This window comes from Anas platyrhynchos, chromosome 3 (genome assembly GCF_047663525.1).
Source record: "Anas platyrhynchos isolate ZD024472 breed Pekin duck chromosome 3, IASCAAS_PekinDuck_T2T, whole genome shotgun sequence".
In the NCBI taxonomy this organism is placed as follows: domain Eukaryota; kingdom Metazoa; phylum Chordata; class Aves; order Anseriformes; family Anatidae; genus Anas; species Anas platyrhynchos.
The window spans coordinates 51,569,944-51,590,654 of NC_092589.1; the positions used below are offsets into that span (position 1 = coordinate 51,569,944).

Sequence of the window (20,711 nt, forward strand, 5' to 3'; positions counted from 1 at the left end):
AAAACTTGTTACCGGCCATCTATGATGATTGTAATTTACGATAACTACGCCTTGAAAGGATTGAATAACAAAATAACAGGAGCTATTGTACTCCCCTCCATTCATTAAAGAGGCATTGGGTAGTAGATTCCAAAATTATTCTCTTTTAATCATAACAAAGTTTCCTCACACCTAAAAGGTGCTAGGGAATCTAGCATTGTTCAGGAAGTAATATCTTTGCATGAACAAAAAGCATATTATACATAATTATTCAACCATCAAAACCCAATTGCACTTTATGTTCCTTCCCAGACATTACCTACTTAAGAATGAGATTGGGGTGGGGAAGTAAAACCCTGTATTATTTTTAAAAGCAGAACAGATTACGCTAAATACTGACAAAATTTTAAGCGGTTGCATGAAGCTAAGCAGTCACTGGCTATACACAAGTAAAATGGCGACACCCAGTGGGAATAATGCTACATAAAATAGTTCTTTTAAAAGGACCAAAGAAATGTTATTCTCTCATTTTGTGTTTTTTCTTTGTTTAGTAATAGAAATTCTATGTAACCTTTGGAGATCTGTAGATTAGCTTTGGGGAAGAAAGAAGTGCATTTCAATTAAAGAAAAATAATGTTGCATTAAATTGTATTTCTCTAGAATTATATCAAAGTTTTACTGGGCCTTATTCCACTATAGTTTAGCCCCATTTTTTTTTTATTCTGTTACAGTCTCTTGAAGTTGAATGGCAGCTAGGTATTAACTTCCCTTGCTGCCTTTAACACATCACCCCATTAAAATCAGCAAGTATTCTTGTTCTACACAGTTGAGGCCAAGAAGTAAGACTGGTGTCTCTTGCCACATTAAAAATGAATTAACACCTATTAAAAAAAAAAATAATAATAACTTGCTCACCCTCATTTTGTATGCAGCTGGATTAAACTGTGAGAACAGCTGCCACAAAGAGCTCTGCCATTTCCAGGAAAATACCAATAGCCCCTATCTTCCCCAGCTCTGCACAGCTCAGAGGCAGCATTGCAAGCCTTACTTACCCTAGGGCGGCTAATTCATCCCCTGCAGCACCAAGCCCTGGGCAGACAGATTGAGCAAGGAAGATCTAAGGGCAAAACATTCTGTAGAAGCACTTTATAAAGCGAGTGGCCACTGTCAAAGACAAGCAACAAAGCCACAATCCGTGTAGTCTGGTGGATTAGGAGACCTAAGTGGTTCATCCCAATGGTCTGACCTGCACTACAAGCAGGACTGGGCACAGCACCCTGCAGCCAGACATGACCAGGGACAACAGGGACCCACACCCGCAGGCTTCCCCCAGAAACCAAGCACCCCATCCTCTCTGTACCCAGTAATCCCTGAGGCTCAGCTGCAGTGTAGTTACCTGGAGGATAGTGATCAAAGCTCCTAGCAGCTCCTTTTCCTATTTGCATGCAAAAAAGCTCTTGATACACCACTGAAAAGTAGGTAAAACAATTCTTGCAATATGGGGAAAAACTCAACTCTTCGTAACAACCAGCAGGGAATAGGAGCCCACTGCCACATACCTGTTTCTTTTTCTCATACAGCAAGAGAAGCAGGAAGCCGCCACTCCTGGATGGCTGCATTTAAACTGCAGAAGAAAACCAGGACACATGCACAGCAAAACGTGCAAACTGCTCTAATTGTTACTAATCAAGTGCTTGATTCTTCAAAATTTAGTTGCAAATTTTAGTTCTGGTAATATTTCCACTAGTTTTGTTAAAATATTATGAAAAATATTATTATACCCTAACTATAGTTACTTTTGAACTATTATGAGAAGCATTCATTATCAAACAGAGGGCTTGTACTGTACGTAACAAGCTTGCATGAGCTGGAAACATTGGAAGGTCAACACAGGGAGTCAGAGGCTGTGCGGCATAGTTGTTTCTAAATTGATCTGTGTGTTATTGTTTGCTTGGGGCCTCCAAGAAACCACAGAGAACAATAGTTACAAGTGAATTTAAACAAGACATTTCCTTTTCTCTTCTCTCCAGAATTGATTTATTTTTTTTTTTGGTAAGGAATTAAGGCTCTGCTCACAGTCACGAATTGCTAGAACCCAGCTTCTAAGCTTTAACTGGCATGACTCTATCATTTGCAAAGCTTCTAGCAAGCACCTACTATCTCAAACCAATGGTTATGTGAAAGTATGTCAGGAGATTGAATTTGATCATATCAAAACACAGTTCAGGGCATACCCTTGGCATTTTGTCTGTTCTTTTATGGAACATTGTATCTTACATAGTACCTTGCATTGTTTATTTAGACCAGAGAAAAAGGAAAAAAAAAAAAAAAAAGCATGGTTAGTGTTCAGGCATGAACTCACAAGAATAAATGCAAGCATAAACTCCATCTTGAATTTATTTAGTTTTGACATCAGGCACAATATACTTGTACTTTCCAAACTCAGAGATGTATAAACCCAGTTCTGAAGAATCTACATCAAAAGTAGAGTACAGAAAGCTACACAGGATATAGCTTAAAAAAAAAAAAAAAAAAAAACTTTTCTTATTTTTTCTAAACTTTTCGTTTCTAATAGGTGAAACTCTTCCCAGATTCTGAGGCTGATTACCATCAACCGGTTTTCCACAAACACTGCAGCATGGTTCAAAATCCTCCTGAATTTCAGGCCTTTCACCTGGACTCACAGCAGGTAAGCAAAGCACCATTCCCAATAAACCTTATTTGGACCACAGCACACGCAGGAATCGTGACTTGAGACAGAAGAGCCCAACAGCTTTAGAGGCCCTGGATGCAGAACAGCATCATCACCCTGGGACAGTCTGAACCAACAGAGGTAAGTATCCGACCCCCTGGGAGCACAAAAGTCTCCTCTCCCACCCCATCCTCCTACAGAGGGAAAATATTTCCCCCAAGACACAGGTGTCAAGCCAGTAACCCTCCCACAGGCCAAGCCTGACCCAAAGGCTTCTTATCAGACCATCTGGCAAAACCCAAAAGCCACCAAACACTGGCCCAAGACTTTGACTCTTCTAGTCCATGGAAACAAATCCTCATTGTCTGTTTCAGTTTCCCCATCACGTTGAATGCTATGAGGATGAGCTAAATATATACTCAAAATATATGATGCAACATATGCTCTAGGGTTGTAAAAATAACATGCATAATTTGCAGTGGAATTCTCATGCAAAGTATATTAATAAAAAAAAAAAAAAAGGAATTTTCTTAAATACAACACTTTGTCAAGTTTTGTATTATTTCACATACAAAATATGTAAACGTCTGACATCCGTAACTGATCAAGAGTGTCTCTGGTAATACATGAGTGCCTCAACTCATAAATTTAGAGAATTAAAGTGTCATTCTGCACCTTCCTCTATTCCTCATGCCCAAGTCTTCTTTCTTGCAGATGTTTTGTAACTGCTAAGTGTCTCCCAAAGCACATCTTCATTCTAAACACATAGAATAGTAAATATCCAAAGTATAGCACTTACTTACTAAAAAAACAAAATTTACAATAGATGTCTTTTCAAACTACGATTTTTTCAAAAATAAACAGATGACAGTCAAGCATCTTCAACTATAGCTCAATAAAATCAGAAAAAATGACAAACAATATCTTGAAGTCTTTTTTTATTTTATTAAATAGAAAAACATTCTTAAACTCCCTTCATGGGAGCTATGAATAACATAAGTTTCAGGATTTAGGCAAACATAGTTCTTTTTTTATAAATAACAACTTAGGAAAAAAAGGGGTTAATATGAGTGGCTAACTAAAAAAAACTACTTTTGGATGATATTCCAGTTTATCTTTTATCATTCTAGTGAACCTGTAAGCTCAAACTGCTGAGCATACACAATGACAAGAACAAAATTCCACACAGGTTAATCCTAAAACTTGATCAATAGCACTACAGAGTAATAAGAATACTCTGTTTTGACAAGCTACTACATGTACTAAAGGTACTCCCAGCTATGGACAACTACCCTGAGGGAACATTACTCTGAACTAGACAGTAACCATCACCGTACAATTACAGGTTCTCTACATACTGGAGCACCTTTTTTTTTTTTTTCTTTTTAATAATTATTTCTGTATCACGTGTGACGAAGCACTCCCTCTACACCAATATCACTGACATGTTATGTAGAACTCGGCACCTTCAAAAAAAAAAAAAAACAATTCTGCTTCCTTGGACAGATGCAAAGATTTTTATTTCATAAATTCACTTTTCCTGCACGTCTGCAAAAGAAAAACATGGTTAAAACAGGCAGAATGTAAGGTTTATTGTAACTAAAAATAAACCATTTGCTATGACATGACGTAAGTAGTACTTCATGACGTGAACTGTGTTTTCATGCAGCAGCTATGACGATATCCATGTTTAAGTTTATATGGCAGAACGGCCATATAAAAGTTTGGAAACATGGTATGTGCCCTTAAAATGGATGAAAAGAAACGGATTTATAACATGCCACTTCTGTGCACGGACTGTAAAACTATTTTATGTTATGAGAGTCACGAATTCTCGGGTCACCTGTCCTTCGTTCACTAAGTCTGATCCTCTCCTTCGTGACAAGAGGCCAAGGGGCAGCTTTGCGGTGTTACTTTATTACATTATTTAAGTATTTACATTACAGTATTTAAGCCAGGCCAGCTCACTCAGCCGCCTGCATGCCGAAGTTACTCAGCATGTCACACCGCAGGGGAGAAGCACGGTGTAAGCAGGACTGCGACAGCAAAGGGGCTGGGAAAGACGTGAGCGCGCTTCTCCCCAGTTCTTTTTTTTTTTTTTTTTCCCTGTAATTCCTGTGGCAAAGCTTAACCAGCCCCCAGCGGCCGCCAGGACGGCGCAGCTCGGCGTTACCTTCCCACAGCAGGCGGCCGCCCTGCCGCCGCAGGAACTTGTACCAGAAGGGGCTGGCGGCCTCCTCGTCGGGCAGCAGCACCTCGCCCAGCCACAGCGCCGGCTCCTGCGCCGACAGCGCCGCCGCCGCCCGCGCCGGCTTCATGGGCACGGCGCGCTGCGGGTCCCACTGGCCCAGCTCCGGCCGCGAGCCGGCCACCAGCACCGCGCCGTCGCCCTCCGCCATGCGGCCCGGCAGCACCACGCCGAAGCGGAACAGCATGGCTGCCGCCCGGCTACACAGCCCGCCGGCCTCGCCTCCCTTCTCCTCACGCCGCCCCACTGCCGCCAGGGGCCGCTCCGTGCCGCGGAGGCCTTCCGGGGCGGGACCGGGACGGGGACGGGGAAGGGGACGGCTCGGGGCGGCCCTGAGGGGACAGGTGGCTGTGGTGAGGCTCCAAAGCTGAGCTCCTGTGAGTCCCGGTTGCACGTCGTGCAGGGTGACTGGGGCGGCTGCAGTCGGACCTGAGGGACTTGCTTCACTCAGTGCAGCACGCACGTTGTTGGATTCCTGCTGTCGTGCAGCCTTACAAGCAATTCTCAAGGAATAGTCTCAAATAAAGCTTAAGTGTTCAGGGCGTTGGTATCTTCTCTGTTTGTATCTTCTCAGCAGACACAGTGAGACCAGACACCTGAAACACGGGGGAGAAATGTTTACAAAGCTGCCTAAAAATCACCTCCCAGCTGCATGCATGCAGGTCTGCCCTGCTGGCTGTAATCTGGCAACTCCTGCCCATAGCAAGACTCAGGGCTTACACAACAGCTGAGAAAAATGGCAATCCAACCATTTATAGGACAGTCCTTGTCCAAATACACCCGCTGCAGAAGCATTTAAGGACAGAAACAGAAGGAGCAGTAACTTTATGTAGGTCAGGGTCTGGGAACAGGATGAAAGCCTTTCAGCGAGTCAAAAGAAGTCCTGCCTCAGAAGGTGGCTGCTTGCTCCCTGCATTCAGTGGTGATGACACGCTGAAGAGGATGTGCAGCCAAATTTATTTTTAAGAATGCTTTAGCTCATTTTCCCTGATCCTCATTGAACTTGTGTAAGTGACATGCCACCACTGTCCCAGACGTCACCAAAGCTGAAGGAATTCTGGCAGTCCTCCATCCATTTCTGCTAGCACCAATCCTTGCTGGAGCGCTACTGCTTTTGTCGAAACAAAGCAACTCATTTTAATCCTTTTTTTTTTTTTTTTTTTTTGCTCAACTTTACATTCAAGTCACCCATAACCTATCTCATAATCGTCTTTCAAATATCTACTCCTTTAGCATACACCTTCGTTTTAATATTATGGGCAATACAGAATACAATGGTAGTTTTCTATCCCAAAAGCCTTAAAAGCATCTTGCATCTATCTAAAACCATATGCTGCTGTTCGTTCCAGGCACCATTCAAGCCAAGAAATTAAAGGATCCAGCAATCCAATAATTCAGTTCCTGGATGTTGTGTAAGCTTTAATGTAAAGAGACCAGCAACATATATGTACCTTAAGACAAACATTAACTTCTTTGTGCCTGTAAGTACTGAGCCCTCACCTTAGACCTGTAAGTCATGTGGAGCCATGAAAAATTTTTTAGTCTTGTGCAAAATCCTTGGTTTAAAATTAATTTAATCATTTTCTTCTCCAGATTCTGCTTTAATCCATTTTGGGTCTGCCAATATTGGGTATTGGATTAAGGTTGAAGATGTCAGGAAGTGACAAGCTCAACTCCCTGCACATTCCTCCCTCAGAAACCCACAGGGTCAAAATGAGTGTTTGGGACTGAGAGAGGTAAATGACTATCAGCTGTGGGTCTCCAGGTTATACCTAAATAAATGAGGGGGGCATTCTCGCAAAGTACTAAGCGAAGACTTAAGCTTTTTGTTTGTTTGTTTTTATTTTGTTTTGTTTATTTTTTGTTGTTGTTGGATTGTCAAGGGATTATGGCTGTATAGCTTTCCAGACTGTGGTTATAGTTCAGATTAGGGTTAACACTGGGAGAGAAAACAAGAAAGAATGAAAAACTGTATTTCTTGCTGAATGCTGCAAAACTGAGATAAGAATTAGAATTGGAGATTGGCTTGGGACTCTGGAGTCCTGTGGGTTGGGGGCAGCACAGATAGAACAATATTTATTGAAGAATACTACCAATTTGAGGACTGGGTAAGGTCTGCAGGCAGGATGAAGGGGATTATCATTGGATCTGGGGATCTAATTAGTTCACTGGTGAGCTAAAGGTACCATAAGGTTTGGCTTCAAGCTCAGAAGCAAATTAAAATGTGTTTTTATTTCCATTGCTGGCTTTGCATGGTCTATGGATTTCTCATCTCTAAATTAGCATTTTAGCAAGAATCAAAGGCCCATGGTGGGGCTTACATGTACTGTTATTATTTGGGATTGCAGGAGTTGAAGAAATACTTTTCACTGTTGGGCCATTGCTATAACCTAAATCTAGTTTTAAGTGTAACCCTAAGGCATTAACAAAAAACAGTTTCATTTGCCAAAATGACCCCTTATCCTTGTACTGCATGACCAGCACTCTTTCCCTGCAGTTCTCAACACTATTCTCAAACCTAAAAGCCTTCCCTATAAGCTGATCATCTTCTGCAACCTCAAACTTAGATGGGACCATTTCCTGGTTTTGTTGTATTAGGTCCTTCTTCCAAATTGGAAAGCCTTACAGTTCTCATCAAAAAGCTTTGGTGTAAACATGCCAGAATCCTAATAATCAAATCACTTTTAAGTGTCCCAGAAGCTAGTGTTAACTGTTCATTTCTGTGAGAATAAACTACCATCTGAACACTGTGACCTATCTGAATTTTGATAATATAAATTGTGCCTTCATGTCCTTAACACTTTAGGTTCAAGCAGGATACTTGGACCAACACAGTCTACTAAGTGGGAGCCTAGAGCTGCTTCAAATCTAACAACAAATTAGCAACACAGCAATGTTTGTAGTTTTCTAAAGCTACACAAGTCCCTATGATTTCTTCTACTGTCTTTTCCTGGCATAAAATTGTCCTGTTATTTTCATGAACTCAAGCGTTTTGAATCATTTGTTACATATGGGAAATTTGAAAAGTAAAGCCCTTCCTTACAGCAAAAGTATCACTGGCTGAAATTATAATAAAGACAGTAATCTAGAATTTGACAATCCACAATTCAACTTTCCAAGTTGAATTTTTCTTCACAATTTTATTATTTGAGACATGTCTACTAAATACAGAAATAGCACACAGCTATCTGAACAACATGAACACTACTGAAATGACAGATTAACGTAATATTTCCACTGTAGGGTAGCCTGTGTCTGTAGCATGCATGTCCTTTACAGATTGCAAACTTTTACACCATGGGCCTGTTTGCAGCTTGGCACAGCTTTATCTGTTGTTGCTGTAGTGATCTCAAATGATAATATTTCCAAGTAGGGAAATCTGTAGTGAAGACAGAGTTAGAAAAACAAAACCAAAACACAGATCCTGAAAGGATCTGGTTGGAGAAGGGAAGGCATTTAGGAGTGGTTGGGTTTGTTTTTTTCCCTGATTGCAAGTTTTGGTTGATGTTTAGATTAGCTGTGCTCCTTCCTAGACTTGCCTTTCTTCCCTTTTTAGGTTATTTTCTTTCTTGCAAAGATAATGAGAGAGTGTTACTGCAATCTCCAAATGTTTGCTGTAATTATAGGAAAGAGAAAGCAGCACACTGTACAGTCTTTCTGGTAAAAAGGAATACCTGTGTATTATGCAGTAAAATGTGGAGACTGAAAACAGCTTAAAGATTTTAAGAACCTGTTGCCAGATAAGCACTATTAGTCCATTTCTTTCATTTTTAGGTGCTGTTTCAGGGGAGTGATAACTCCATGTGCTGTTTTAGTTACTTAGTGCTAATAGCAGCCTTTTATGTAGACTAAGCTAAGGAGTTCTGGCATGAGTAACCATTTCAGGAGCTGTGTTGGAAAATTGTATTCAAATAATAGGTAGGACACTACAGGAGATTTTTATTTTTTTTTCACTTTTGCACAGAGTTTGGTATAGCGTATTTCCTTAACTTAAAAATAATAGTTCCTTATCTTTAAAAGTAACTAGACAGCATAAATTTGCAATAACATTACAGTAACACAGAAATAACTGTTCTAGTGGGTTTGTTTTTTATAAATCCAGTAAAAATAAAAAGCCATCTCTGCATCCTCCCCAGCCTGAAATGTGTTGGAAGCTGCAGAAAGTCCCCATATAATTCACCTGAGGGCCCTTTCAGTATGAGGGCCCTATCAGCCTCATCAGTGCCCACATATCAACAAATGTCGCAGACAAACCCAGAACATAGCTAAATTCCTGCTTCAAGCAAAGTTACCCACACGGTTCTTGGCTGGATGATCTTGGGAAGCCTTATGTATTTGTTGTGGGAAATCCATGCCAAGGAAGTACGTCCCCAAGCAGAGCTGGAGTTCTGGTAGCCCTAGCATCAATGTGGCTCCTTGACCTCGCACAAAGGGACAGAAAAGAGGCCCCGGATTTACTCAGAGGGCTTCTGTGAACTCTTAGGGGAGGAGTAAAGATTTAATGATTGCAAAGTACCTTGAGGTTCTCAAGTGAAAAGTGGTATGGAACAGTAAATAGGTACCCATGATCATGTATGCTGTTTGAAAGCAGCCTTTTACCACCAACGGAGTATGAGGTTTCTCATTAAATTACTTATCTCAGGAAAAAAAAAAAAAAAAAAAAAGGAGTTTCAGGCCTTTTGCAACGAGGCGCAACATAAAGCATTTGACATGGAACACCACAATTTTATTCCATTAATGCACACTCCAGAAAATGCAATCTGACCCAAAAGAAACATGCCATATAGCAGTTTAAGTAGAATAACGTGCTTTCTTTGTGGAGACTTACACACTCCTACCATCTTCAAAAGCAGATGCACAGACTCTAGTAGCTGTGTTCCAGCCTAACTAATGCACCATCAGCTTCAGGGATCTTTGGACCCCCAACAAATCACTTGCTGACAAGAGGTTCCTTTATGTTATATTCCTGTGGCCATGTTAAGAAAAAACTACTGTTTGTTTTTCATATTGTGATTTTTTTTTCTTGCTACTGTTTTATGTGTGACTTCACCATGTCACACACAGCATTACAGGGCAAAGCATTTGACATGGTCTTTACAGTCAGCATCACTTTAGTGTTATAAATTATGCTTAATTAATTATTTTCTGAACATAAATGACTAGATTATTAATCCTGAATTCAGGAACAAAAAAAAAAAAATCCAAAACAGTTTCTGTTGTGTAAAAGGTGAAAGAATGCTCCCGTTTACAAAGCAGCTGTGGGAAAGTTAAACAAGAAAAGTTTGTCCCCAATATACTCTTGAGCAATAGATCTCATTGTTTTTTATATGCTCCTCATAAAACAAGAAATCCATTTTATTGGTGACTGACCTTATCAATTTCTTCCTTCAATTACATTAAAAAACAAACACAACTTAGAGCATTTTCCTTAGGCTGAAAGAGGAGGAGGATGAAGCAATTATCTTTAAAATGTAAGTAAAGGGGCAAGAAGAGTGAAAAAAAAATCCAGAAATCACACTGCCTCCTACCTGACAGTCCCACCACACACATGAGATTGCATCACTAGCCAAAGCTAGTAAAGAGGTAGATTTAATGTTTAGGTAGATAACAGCATACGGGGATCTTGAGTATCTACATCATCTATTTTCTTGTATCAAGATGATGCTGTACTACCATATCAATCCAATACATTGCTGCTTCCTCATCTTCTTGGTTTCATGTATTCACCAGTCTGTCAATTGTAATTGTCTTTCTTTTAAAGAAACTTCATTTCAGCTGATCTGACAAGCTTCACTGAATTCACTTAACAGACACAGAAATAATCCTTTCCGAGGAACCAACATTATTTTCATCAACCATTAAAAACCCTTGAAAATATGAACTGCAGCTTAGAATGAGTGCATAAACAGCCCGAAACATAGCAACCTTCCACAGGTCATGGCAACAGTTTGCAGCCAAGAGACAGAAGATGTGTATGACATACTTTGCAGACTAGATCATAGGCAGGGGACTCCTGCTACTTAATTTGGTGTGTGTGTATTGCTGTGTACCATAGTGACCTGTTTCCACTGGAGCTCGAGTTCTCCCACAGATGCCTTTCCATTAGCACAGCCAGTCCCGCAAGGTAGTCCCAATGCAGAGCCACAGCTCTACTCAAGAGCTGTACCTTGGCTGTAAGTCACTAGCAGACCATTTCTTGGTTGATTTTATTTTTTTTCCCTCCACCTGTTTGGAAGAAAAAATGTTTTGGACATCCACCTGAAAATGAATCAGTCACGTTAATGAGCAATATTGTAACAGTCTCTGAAGTACAGGAATACGTACTTCTTTGGCAGCATATGAATACTCTCCTTGCAGAGTTATGTTTGTACATTACACGTACATATTATGTTGTCTTGAGCAGGTATGAGCACAAATTACAAGATCTTTGCAATACTTACTTTTTGATCCTCAGTGCATGAAAATGTAATTGTACAAGCTGTCTCAAATTTTTGACTCTCTCCACCCCCCCCAGTGCTTTTAAATGTATTGAAAATTAGCACCTACGGTTAATTATCCTAGTTAGAGATTCCTTAGTGCTATAAAAATCCTGTTGCCAAAAGCCTCTTTGGTTCTGAGGTACATCTAAAGAGAAAAGCTCATAGGCTCACAGATTAGTAACAGGCACTAATTTGACAAAAATTGAATAGTCCTTGAGTATGTCACTCATGACTTCAAACGTTATTACAGTGATTACAGGCTTTTATAAAACCTTACTGATCCCCCTCACTTGTACAGATATATAGGTGAGTGAAACTGCTTTCTTAAGTTATCAGAACTAGTTCAAGTTTGAGCAAATTCCTCGTCTGGGAAACTTGTAGAATAAATCCTGCTCTGATCTCTCACTTTTCAAGGTCTTACCCGTAAATCAATTAAATGGATTTTTTTTTAAATGCATTTATAAAGAGATTGTTGGAACGAGTCCAATGCAAACTTCAAGCACTCTTCAATTGCTGTCAGCCAAGCAACCATTCTTCGTGGCATGCAGTACTTCTTTTACATGCACACGTAGTAGAATATTGTGTTCCAAGTTCCCAAGAGCTTAATTTTGTTTAAAAAACAGTTCTTTACACTGCATACATTTACAAGTTCTTAATTTATTACTAACTACAGTTATCCCAGTGGTTAAAATATTTTTAAAGAAGAAAAGGGAAAGCTATTCAACTGGTGTGACGGCCAGTCTGAATTGGCAGGGGCAGCACAATGGAGCACTTGATGACGAGCAGTTCCTAGATTTCCTTAGCAAACATCAGCATTTAAAATGACTTAAAGTGAAAGCAACAATTAAGCTCTCTATTTTCAATTATACAGTAGGTTTGAATGCATAAACAGACTGTTTTTTTTTTTTTTTACTTTAGTTATCAGTGATATTGTAAATATTCACTACCCTGACTGCATTAAATGGCACACAAAATGAACTATCCCTCAGCATTTCAAAGATCTAGATGTGGTGACTCCATCTGTTACTTCCATAATGAGAACTTCAGAGTATCAGTCCCAACTTAGTGAATATTACCAGTGCTATTACATCGTTCTTCCTCAGTCAGGAACAGTGGCAAATTAAGTGAGGTACTGACTCTGCATTCCAAGTATAACAGACTACATATTGTACCTTTTATCTCTGAACTACCTCATTTTCTCTATTCACTTCATTCCTTCAACGTATATAAACTCTATTAATATACAGAAATATTTAAACAACCTAAAATAATTGACAGCATTTTCAACTATGTTACCAAGAAGTGATTATGCATGTGAAAGGCACATTTAATATTTTTATGTTAATATTCAAGTTCCCTTAGAAACCATCTATGGATACTTGTTGGTATTTATCAACCATTTGGCTGTAGGATGGAACTAAACAATTTGGCAAAGCTGCCAACATCAACAGCTTTTACAAAAATCAAGCCTGTTGCACCACGCGATCAGTTGAATAATCCATGCTCAAAGCCAAGCACTACAGATGAAATGGCAATTGCAGGCTTACCACATTCATAGATGACAATCATCCGAAGGAGAACTTCAGTGTTGTTTTATTCCAGAAAGATCTCTACTGAACAAGCGAGAGCCTTACATCTTTCTAGACGTAATGGTGCAAAAGCTGAGTCCAGTGTTGTTTGCTAACAAACAAAACTAACTGAGTCAAGGTAGCATTTTCTGCTGGAACAACTAAATTAAATTTATTTTCTGACGCTCCTCCTTTTTCTATTCTTTAAGGAGAGGACACAAATCAGCATTCATGTCATTCTGGTCTTCATGTCTCCATACAAAATGAAGTTCTCTGACATGTTTAAAACACTAAACCTTAGAAGGTGGGTGTTTTTTTCCTCTTATTTTAAAAGTGTAAAATGCAAAAATACTGGCTGTCAGTGCCTTCACTTAACAGGAGAAAGATTAAAAGTGACTCTAGGAAAAGCATTCAGATTTAGAAGTCTAAACCTAAGACTTTAATAATTAGAGGTAACAGATAAAACAGTAACTTCTATCAATTTTATCAGCACATAAAGGATTAAGTCTCTTTAGAAATACAAATTTCATTTTCTAATTTTTACTCTGTACTTGAGTATTTAACATTGGTGAAAGTTTTAACTTCATGAAAATGTAACTAATTGCTATTTATAAACCTATTAAGTGTTGCACATATGTAATTTAGGTTAATATGACTTCAAATCAGGAGTCCCATTGGGGACAGCCAATGGGATATTATTCTTTAGAACAATGCAAAGAAAAGAACAGATTTTGAAGGAAAAAGGAGTAATGCAAACAAACTGTTCACTGTCTGGACTAGGTAGAATTCAAGAGAGACTTAGCATTTCCCTGCTGAACTGTCTGTAAAGCTATATGGGTTTTGTTCAAGTTCGCATATAATCAACACAAAATTTTAAGCGGCTAATGAAATTTCAGCTAGTGATTTGGGTATTATATTTTTTGAACATTGCAAATCCTCTCTGCTTCTCACAAACACTTGCAAATCTAACAGCTTTTTCTTTAGGGACACTTCATCAACCAGAAAAATATAAAGAGAAAGCTACTGAACTGTTTCTTGGCAGCTGACTAGAGCGATGGATGAATTGCACATTATCACCTACAAGAGCTTATTTCAGACTTAGAGAACTACTTTGTGCTAGAACTGAAACACATTTTAAGCAGCAGCCAGTCTGACCTGGATTAGACTGCTTTAAAAACTGAATGGAAATAAATGGAATGCACTCATTTCCTCACAAACACCTCTTTTCTGTAAATGTACTAATAGAATCATCATGTGCCAAAACATGAAAACGTACAGCACGTATATCCCTGTAGCTAACAAATTAAATACTGTTCTACTGAAACCAAAAATACTCAAAAATCTGTTGAAAGTTTTATTTACATAACAAATCCATCTGGCATCATTTTTCACTCAAGTACTTCTAAGTCAGATAAACAAGCTGCTGGCAGTCTTTCCCAAGTAAACAGGTTCTGTTAACATTTCTGTGAGTACTGATGGAGAACGATTACTCTTGTCTTACATTTATTTTTCTGTATTAACACTTGTTTTGTGAAGGGAAAGAAGCACACAACTCCAGGCTGGTATGCAACTGAAGCGTTTATTGAGTATGCATTCTTGCGTTTTTATCCTTAGCATCTTTGCACTTGCCTGTTATGCTACTTGGCAAGCTTGCTCATTGGTGGCTATACTAGTGATTGTGCGACTATCATGGTCTTATTCTGAAGGGATGAAAGACAAGGACTCCCGATGGCTCTTGAACGGGAGACGTTTATTGCCATTTTTCACTACTGCATATACTTTCCCTGTAGCCCCATGCACTGTCCACGCACCCGAATCTGTCATAAAATTGGTTAGAGACCCTCAGACATGCGCTTCAAGCCAGCCAGCAATTGGCCACTGCCAAGCTCATCTTTAGCACTGTATCCACATTACTTTATCTTGACCTTGCTCAAGTTTTTGTTTCTACTGCTTGTTTCCTCATGATCTCTAATTCAGGGACGTGTGAAACATCACAGAGCAAATTCCTTTCCCACAATTTCCCCTTTTTTATTTTCAACCAACCAAACACTTTCTTTAGATTTTTCTATCAAGCACAGCAGATATTGCAATAAGCAAGGTACAATAAGCAACAGGGTGAAAACCACAAGCAGAATTATGTTTGTAAAGTAGCGTGCCTACTAGAATCTGCAGCAGTCAACAAGCCACTAAGTGCTAGGGATGTTGCTTCGCAGCGATGCTGCTTCTCACTTGCACAGCACAATCACACAATGAGGCCTCTTGCACTTCCCTTTCATACCACAGGAAAATATCACTTAAAATAAGTGGAGGCCCTTGTCTACTCCTGCAGTGAGTGGCTGAGAGTGGAGGCCCCTCCGAGGAAAAAGCTCAGGGTGCACCTAGGGGCGTCCACTCCACAGTCGATCCCACAGCCAAGCAGAGTGGTTCCTAGCAAAAGGAATGATGTTATTATAGTTTTGTATAATTACACTAAAGAGATGCATTGCAATAAGGAGCAACTGAACCTTATGCATGCTGTTGCTGCTACACATTCCAGGATATCTAATTCCTGTGGCTCTAGGGGTGCTTGCGGCAAGTAGACAGTCCAGTCTTCGTTATCTGCTGGGTTCCCCACCAGACATGTCGTAAACGGGTCATTAGCACTAGCCAGGGACAGGCACATCGCTCTATTTAAATTTTTTACCATTACCGAAGGCCTGCTCTGATTGTGGCACTGAGGCACTGGGGCAGTCAGGATCATATTAGTTAGCTGGTCAGTGTGTGCGTTACCCTCTGCGAAAATACCACATAACATGGTGTGGCTCCACATGTGAATAACACAATACGGGTGCACTCGCTGCTCCACCAAAAATAACACCCCCTTAAATTTTAGAAACAAGTTGTCCTTTGGGATATGTCTCAAATGTGCCCTCTCAATGCGCTGAGCAACACCTATAGTATATTGTGAGTCCGATACAATATTCAAAGGTACTGGTGTTTTTTTTTTCGTTTTTTTTTTTTTCTTTTATCTTTTTTCTTTCCTCTTTTTCTTTCTTTTTTTTTTTTTTTTCTCTGTTTTGTTTTGTTTGTTTTCTGGCTGCAATGTCCTCAATCACTGCATCGATTCATCACAAATCATGCAGTAATCTCCATTTCCCGCCCTTCTTCCCAATGACAAACACTGGTGAATTCCATGGGCTGTTTGTCAGAACAATACGTCCTTGTTGGAGTTGTTCTTGAACCAACTCCTGCAGACTACTGCTCGGAAAAGAATCAGCTGAGCAACTCTAGTTCCCTTTGGTATGAGCACTGGAGGAGGGGGAGGCCATGCCATTGCTTGTATTATTCCTTCATAATCCGCATCAATTACTCCGAGCAGCACAAAAAGACCCGTGGTCCCTTTACACTAAAAGGTATTTTACAGATGCAAGCATCCCAAAGGGTGCAGTCTGTTACTGTGGAGACATGCAACCCAGCGCTTCCTCGGGTTTGGGCAGTGGGGGAGTCCATGGCGACGTAGTTGGTGGAACCACTGGAGCAGCGGGCAGCTGAGGCTGTGGTCCAGCGGTCACCATCCCCTGGGGCCCACCATGGAGGGCCAGGGCACTTGTGTTGTCAACGCGGCCCCGCCCGGCACCCCGCTTCCCGTTTCCCTTCAGTGGTTTTAAGGTTTGTCCCTCTGCATTATACTTCGAGCGGCACTGGCTGGCCCATTGCCATCCCTTTTTACAGTGGGGACAGACACCAGGAGAGGCCGAACTACTCGCCGCAGAGCCCCCTCCTTTCTGTGGGCAATTAGTGGCAAAATGTCCTATCTGTTGACACTGAAAACATCGCTTATCATTGCCCATCGTTAATGCTGCAGCGAACGCACTGGCTAGTGCAGTCATATAGTGTTCAACAGACCCCACGCAATTGCAAGCCTCTATCATTTGTACCAAGGTTGTCCCATTAGGCATGGATTGCAGAATCTTTTTGCAATCTGTGTTAGCGTTCTCTATCGCCAGTTTTAGTATGAGAGCCTCTTTAGCTTCATGATTATCTATTTGCTTGTCCAGTGAATCCCTCAATCTATCTATAAATTCCATATAAGGTTCATTGACCCCTTGCCGTATGGTAGTCGAAGAAGGCTGGCTCCTGCTTTTGGCAGTTTCAGCAAGGCTTGTAATGCCAGTCGGGCTGACTGTCACCAGATGGCATCGTTGAGCCGAGCTTGTAATCATGGGTCTATTAATGGCTCGGTCCCCATAAGCTGAGGGAGCCCTGCACCCATGAGAGGGTCGCCTGTCGTTCTTTCTAAATTCTGCAGTGCCGCTATCTCACACAGTTCTCTCCATTTTTGTTCCCATAACAATTTTTGAGTCGGGGTGAGGATCATGGTGGCTATTTGGCGACAATCATACGCAACCAGCAACTGACCGGTCATCACATTTTCTAATAGCGATTGGGTGACTGGTGCATGTAGTCCATATGTGGTCACAGTCTTTCTTAATTCTTTAATTAGGTCCCATTGGAAGGCATTATATTCATTTGGACCCTTGGGTCGCACCTGCACCAGGAAAGGCATTCCTACCGGGTCCCCATCCTTCAGTGCATCCTGGCGCACTTGCTCCCATCGTTCCCGCGGATCAAAAGCTCAGGCCCCCAGGGTGGCATTACCAAGGGTGGGCGAGGTTGGAGCCGAGGGGGCTCAGTGGTGGTGGTCCATGGCCCTCTTCCTTGTCATCCCCCAAGTATATCAAATTACATCGCTCTGGTGACTTTGCAGGCTCCGATCACAGTTTGGCTGCTACTACCGCCTGAGCAGCAGCGTTCTGTACTTTCTTTTCCGCCTGCCACGATATTAAAGCCTCAGTCACCAGCCAACACGTAGCCATCAGTTCAGCGGTGTTAGTATCCCCATTGGACGCTGCCTACCACACTTTCTCCCCCTCTTGTTCCCAAGTTTTTACATCAAACACTGCAGAGACTGTTGAGGGGACCCCTTCCTTTTGCAAAAACTTCCAATAGTTTTATCTTAAATGGATCATATTTCACTCCCCTTTTTGTTAGTAGCTGTGTTAATAGTTTTACTATAGCCTCTTCTTCTGCAGAGGGGTTATCTCCCATGATCAATGCACAGCCACTCACCTGTCCTTCAGGTGATGTCCCGGGGTTGAAGCTGCAGTCTGGCTGAGAGCTTGATTTGTTCGGCTGGGTTCCCTTTGGACGCTCCGTGCTGCGCTGCTCCTCTGCGAATCACGTCAGGGTCACCATTTGAAGGGAAAGAAGCACACGACTCCAGGCTGATATGCAACTGAAGCGTTTGAGTATGCATTCTTGCTTTTATATCCTTAGCATCTTTGCACGTGGCTGTTATGCTACTTGGCAAGCTTGCTCATTGTCGGCTATATTAGTGATCGCGCAACTATCATGCTCTTATTCTGCTTGTGGATTTGTTTTCACGTGGAATGTTGTTTTCTCAACTTCCTAAGTTGTTACTTTCTCTTTGACCTTGCAAAACTTGTTTTGTACCTTTATCTTGTATTTTTCACTAGCTACTTTATTTCTGTGTCTATCAGGTTCCACTGGCTTCCAGACTGGCCTCCCATAGTTTTTTGCTGTAGCACATCTTCATTCAAACACTGCCACCTGCATAAATTCAGGGAAATAGAAATTGACATGTTTGGTATATTGATCAAACTAAACATAAAATGAACCCCGCACGAATTTCACGGAATTAATTTAGTCATAGCTTCTCACTTCATTTTACTGTGATTACATCTATGTGCTCCATAGGGAGCAATAAATAAAAAACTATTTTTTCCTCACCCAGGTTGCATTATGGATGAGTTTGTCAGAACATCCCCTTGAAGCATAACAGCAGCTTTAGTACTGGCTTGAAATAGTGTTTTGATAAAATAAATGACTTCTATTATTAATCCCATTTACACTGATGTAGAAAACAATAGAATGGCATTTAATGCCACAGAGGGAAACAGAAATGACAGAGTGAATCCGCATTTGGTTATGACAGGATCACTGACAGTATGAGCCAGATTTTGGCTCTTGGCACATCCCGCAGCAACTCCTCGATCACATTATTATGGAGTAATGCGCCATTAGCTGGGTTGTGGTAAATGACCAGATAAATTCCATCAGTCTGCTCCAGCTGCGAAGTATAACATTTGCTGACTGCCATGTTGTCTCAGCTCATTAATGAGTAACTCATTATACAGCACTAGCTTGCAATTATAAACTCTGTGGTCACCACAGGCCTGGGAGCAGATAACTAACTCCCTTGTCGTGGATGAGGTCCCCAGATAACAAGGTACAGCCGGTAACATTCTCTGTACTTTCTCCACTCTCTCCACAGGTTATTTTCAGCTTGATCACAACTCCAAAACATTATCTCCACAGATGCAAGCAGTCACTTGAACCAGTTGTGCTTTGAAGAAAACACGCTTGTAGACTTCACATCTGGTGCTTACCCAAGTAGCACAGCACACTTCAGTTGGCCATTTGTAACCCGTTTCCTATCTCTGTTAGGTCACCACAATTGGCATGGTATACATGTACTCAACCCCTTTGGTTGTTGTTCTCAGGAACTACCATAATTAACACCAAGTTGTTCATCCAACTGCTGTCAATTAAAAAATGTCTTCAAACAGAACATTAACAAGGCAGCTGTGCCCTAACTGTCTAGAGTAGCACTTGGCAAACCTATTTTTGCTGAGAGCCTACCTGTGGTCACACTAATTTACCACTTACCTTGATTAATTCAGAAATCTTAAGTTATCACATTCTTCACCTATTTTGAAGATTCTTACTGACTATTTACTTCACTTACAGATGTTCTTTGTGACCTTGTAACACACCTACATGCAGGTGTTAGGTTTTCCACAGGTTTCTCTTCTGTGTCTTGCTTGCTTTCACATACACACAAAAAAGGCAAATAAGACCAAAAAAAAAAAAAAAGCCACCAAAAAGTTCAGTTTTCATTACAAAGTAAAAGGAAAAATTAAACTTTTTTTTTTCCCAAAACAATTACAGCTTTCCAATTGCACGATATTCCGATTTACATTAAAATACACAACCCACTTTACCCTATCAACACAATGGTTCTGCATCCCTGATGACAAATATAATTAAGGCTTCGAACACCCACTCTGGAACAAAACCCTGAAACAGAACTGTTCAACCACTTGAGTAAAAGGAAACAAGAAAGTTGGCTATTAAAAAGTGAAATCTTTTGAGTAGTGCTATTTTTACTGTTTCATACTATGAGTATACATGTATATATGCATCCCAAAATTTAGAACCAAACCCTTTTTAGTCTGAGCATGGTCAGGCCCTTCCCTCCCACATGTAACAGGAATGATGCTTGCCTGTCTTGCTGAGTCACAGGACCCTGCAGTCTCACATATGGTATAGACCAACACAGTAAACCTTGCAATTTCATCCTCCCAAGCCCTTGTAGGTTCCTTCCAAGTCCTCTTGGAAATGGCAGATTGTAAAGACACAGATTTATGGTATTTGTCAAGTAACCCCCCAATGACTAGAGTAGTTCTTTTTCTACAAGCAAAATTTCTTCTGAGTGGAGACAACTATACCTGAGGAAAAAAATCCCACAGACACAAAAAGGACAAGTGTTTCTTAATGGGTTTTGTCCTTGTGGTGGGTTTGATGTTGGCTGGCTGCCAGTAGCCCACCTAGCTGCTCTCACTCCCCCTCACAGCACACAGGGGGGGGACAGTAAGACAGCTCCTGGGTCAGCAGAGGATGAC

At 40.8% G+C, this 20,711-nt stretch overlaps 1 protein-coding gene across 2 annotated transcripts in view; it reads right to left on the reverse strand.

Moving 5' to 3' along the window:
- EPM2A (EPM2A glucan phosphatase, laforin) overlaps window positions 1-19,854 on the reverse strand; it is a 58,092-nt gene extending 38,238 nt beyond the window's left edge. The window contains exons 1-2 of one of the 2 annotated variants that reach the window (XM_072035892.1): window positions 18,076-19,854; window positions 4,845-5,515 (exon numbers count right to left, since the gene is read on the reverse strand). In XM_072035892.1, coding sequence (XP_071891993.1) covers window positions 4,845-5,106 — 262 coding nt within the window. In that variant the 5' untranslated portion in view covers window positions 5,107-5,515; window positions 18,076-19,854. The remainder of the gene's footprint in view (window positions 1-4,844; window positions 5,516-18,075) is intronic. The other variant, XM_027454307.3, reaches the window with a different exon arrangement.
- Window positions 19,855-20,711: the final 857 nt, after the last annotated feature.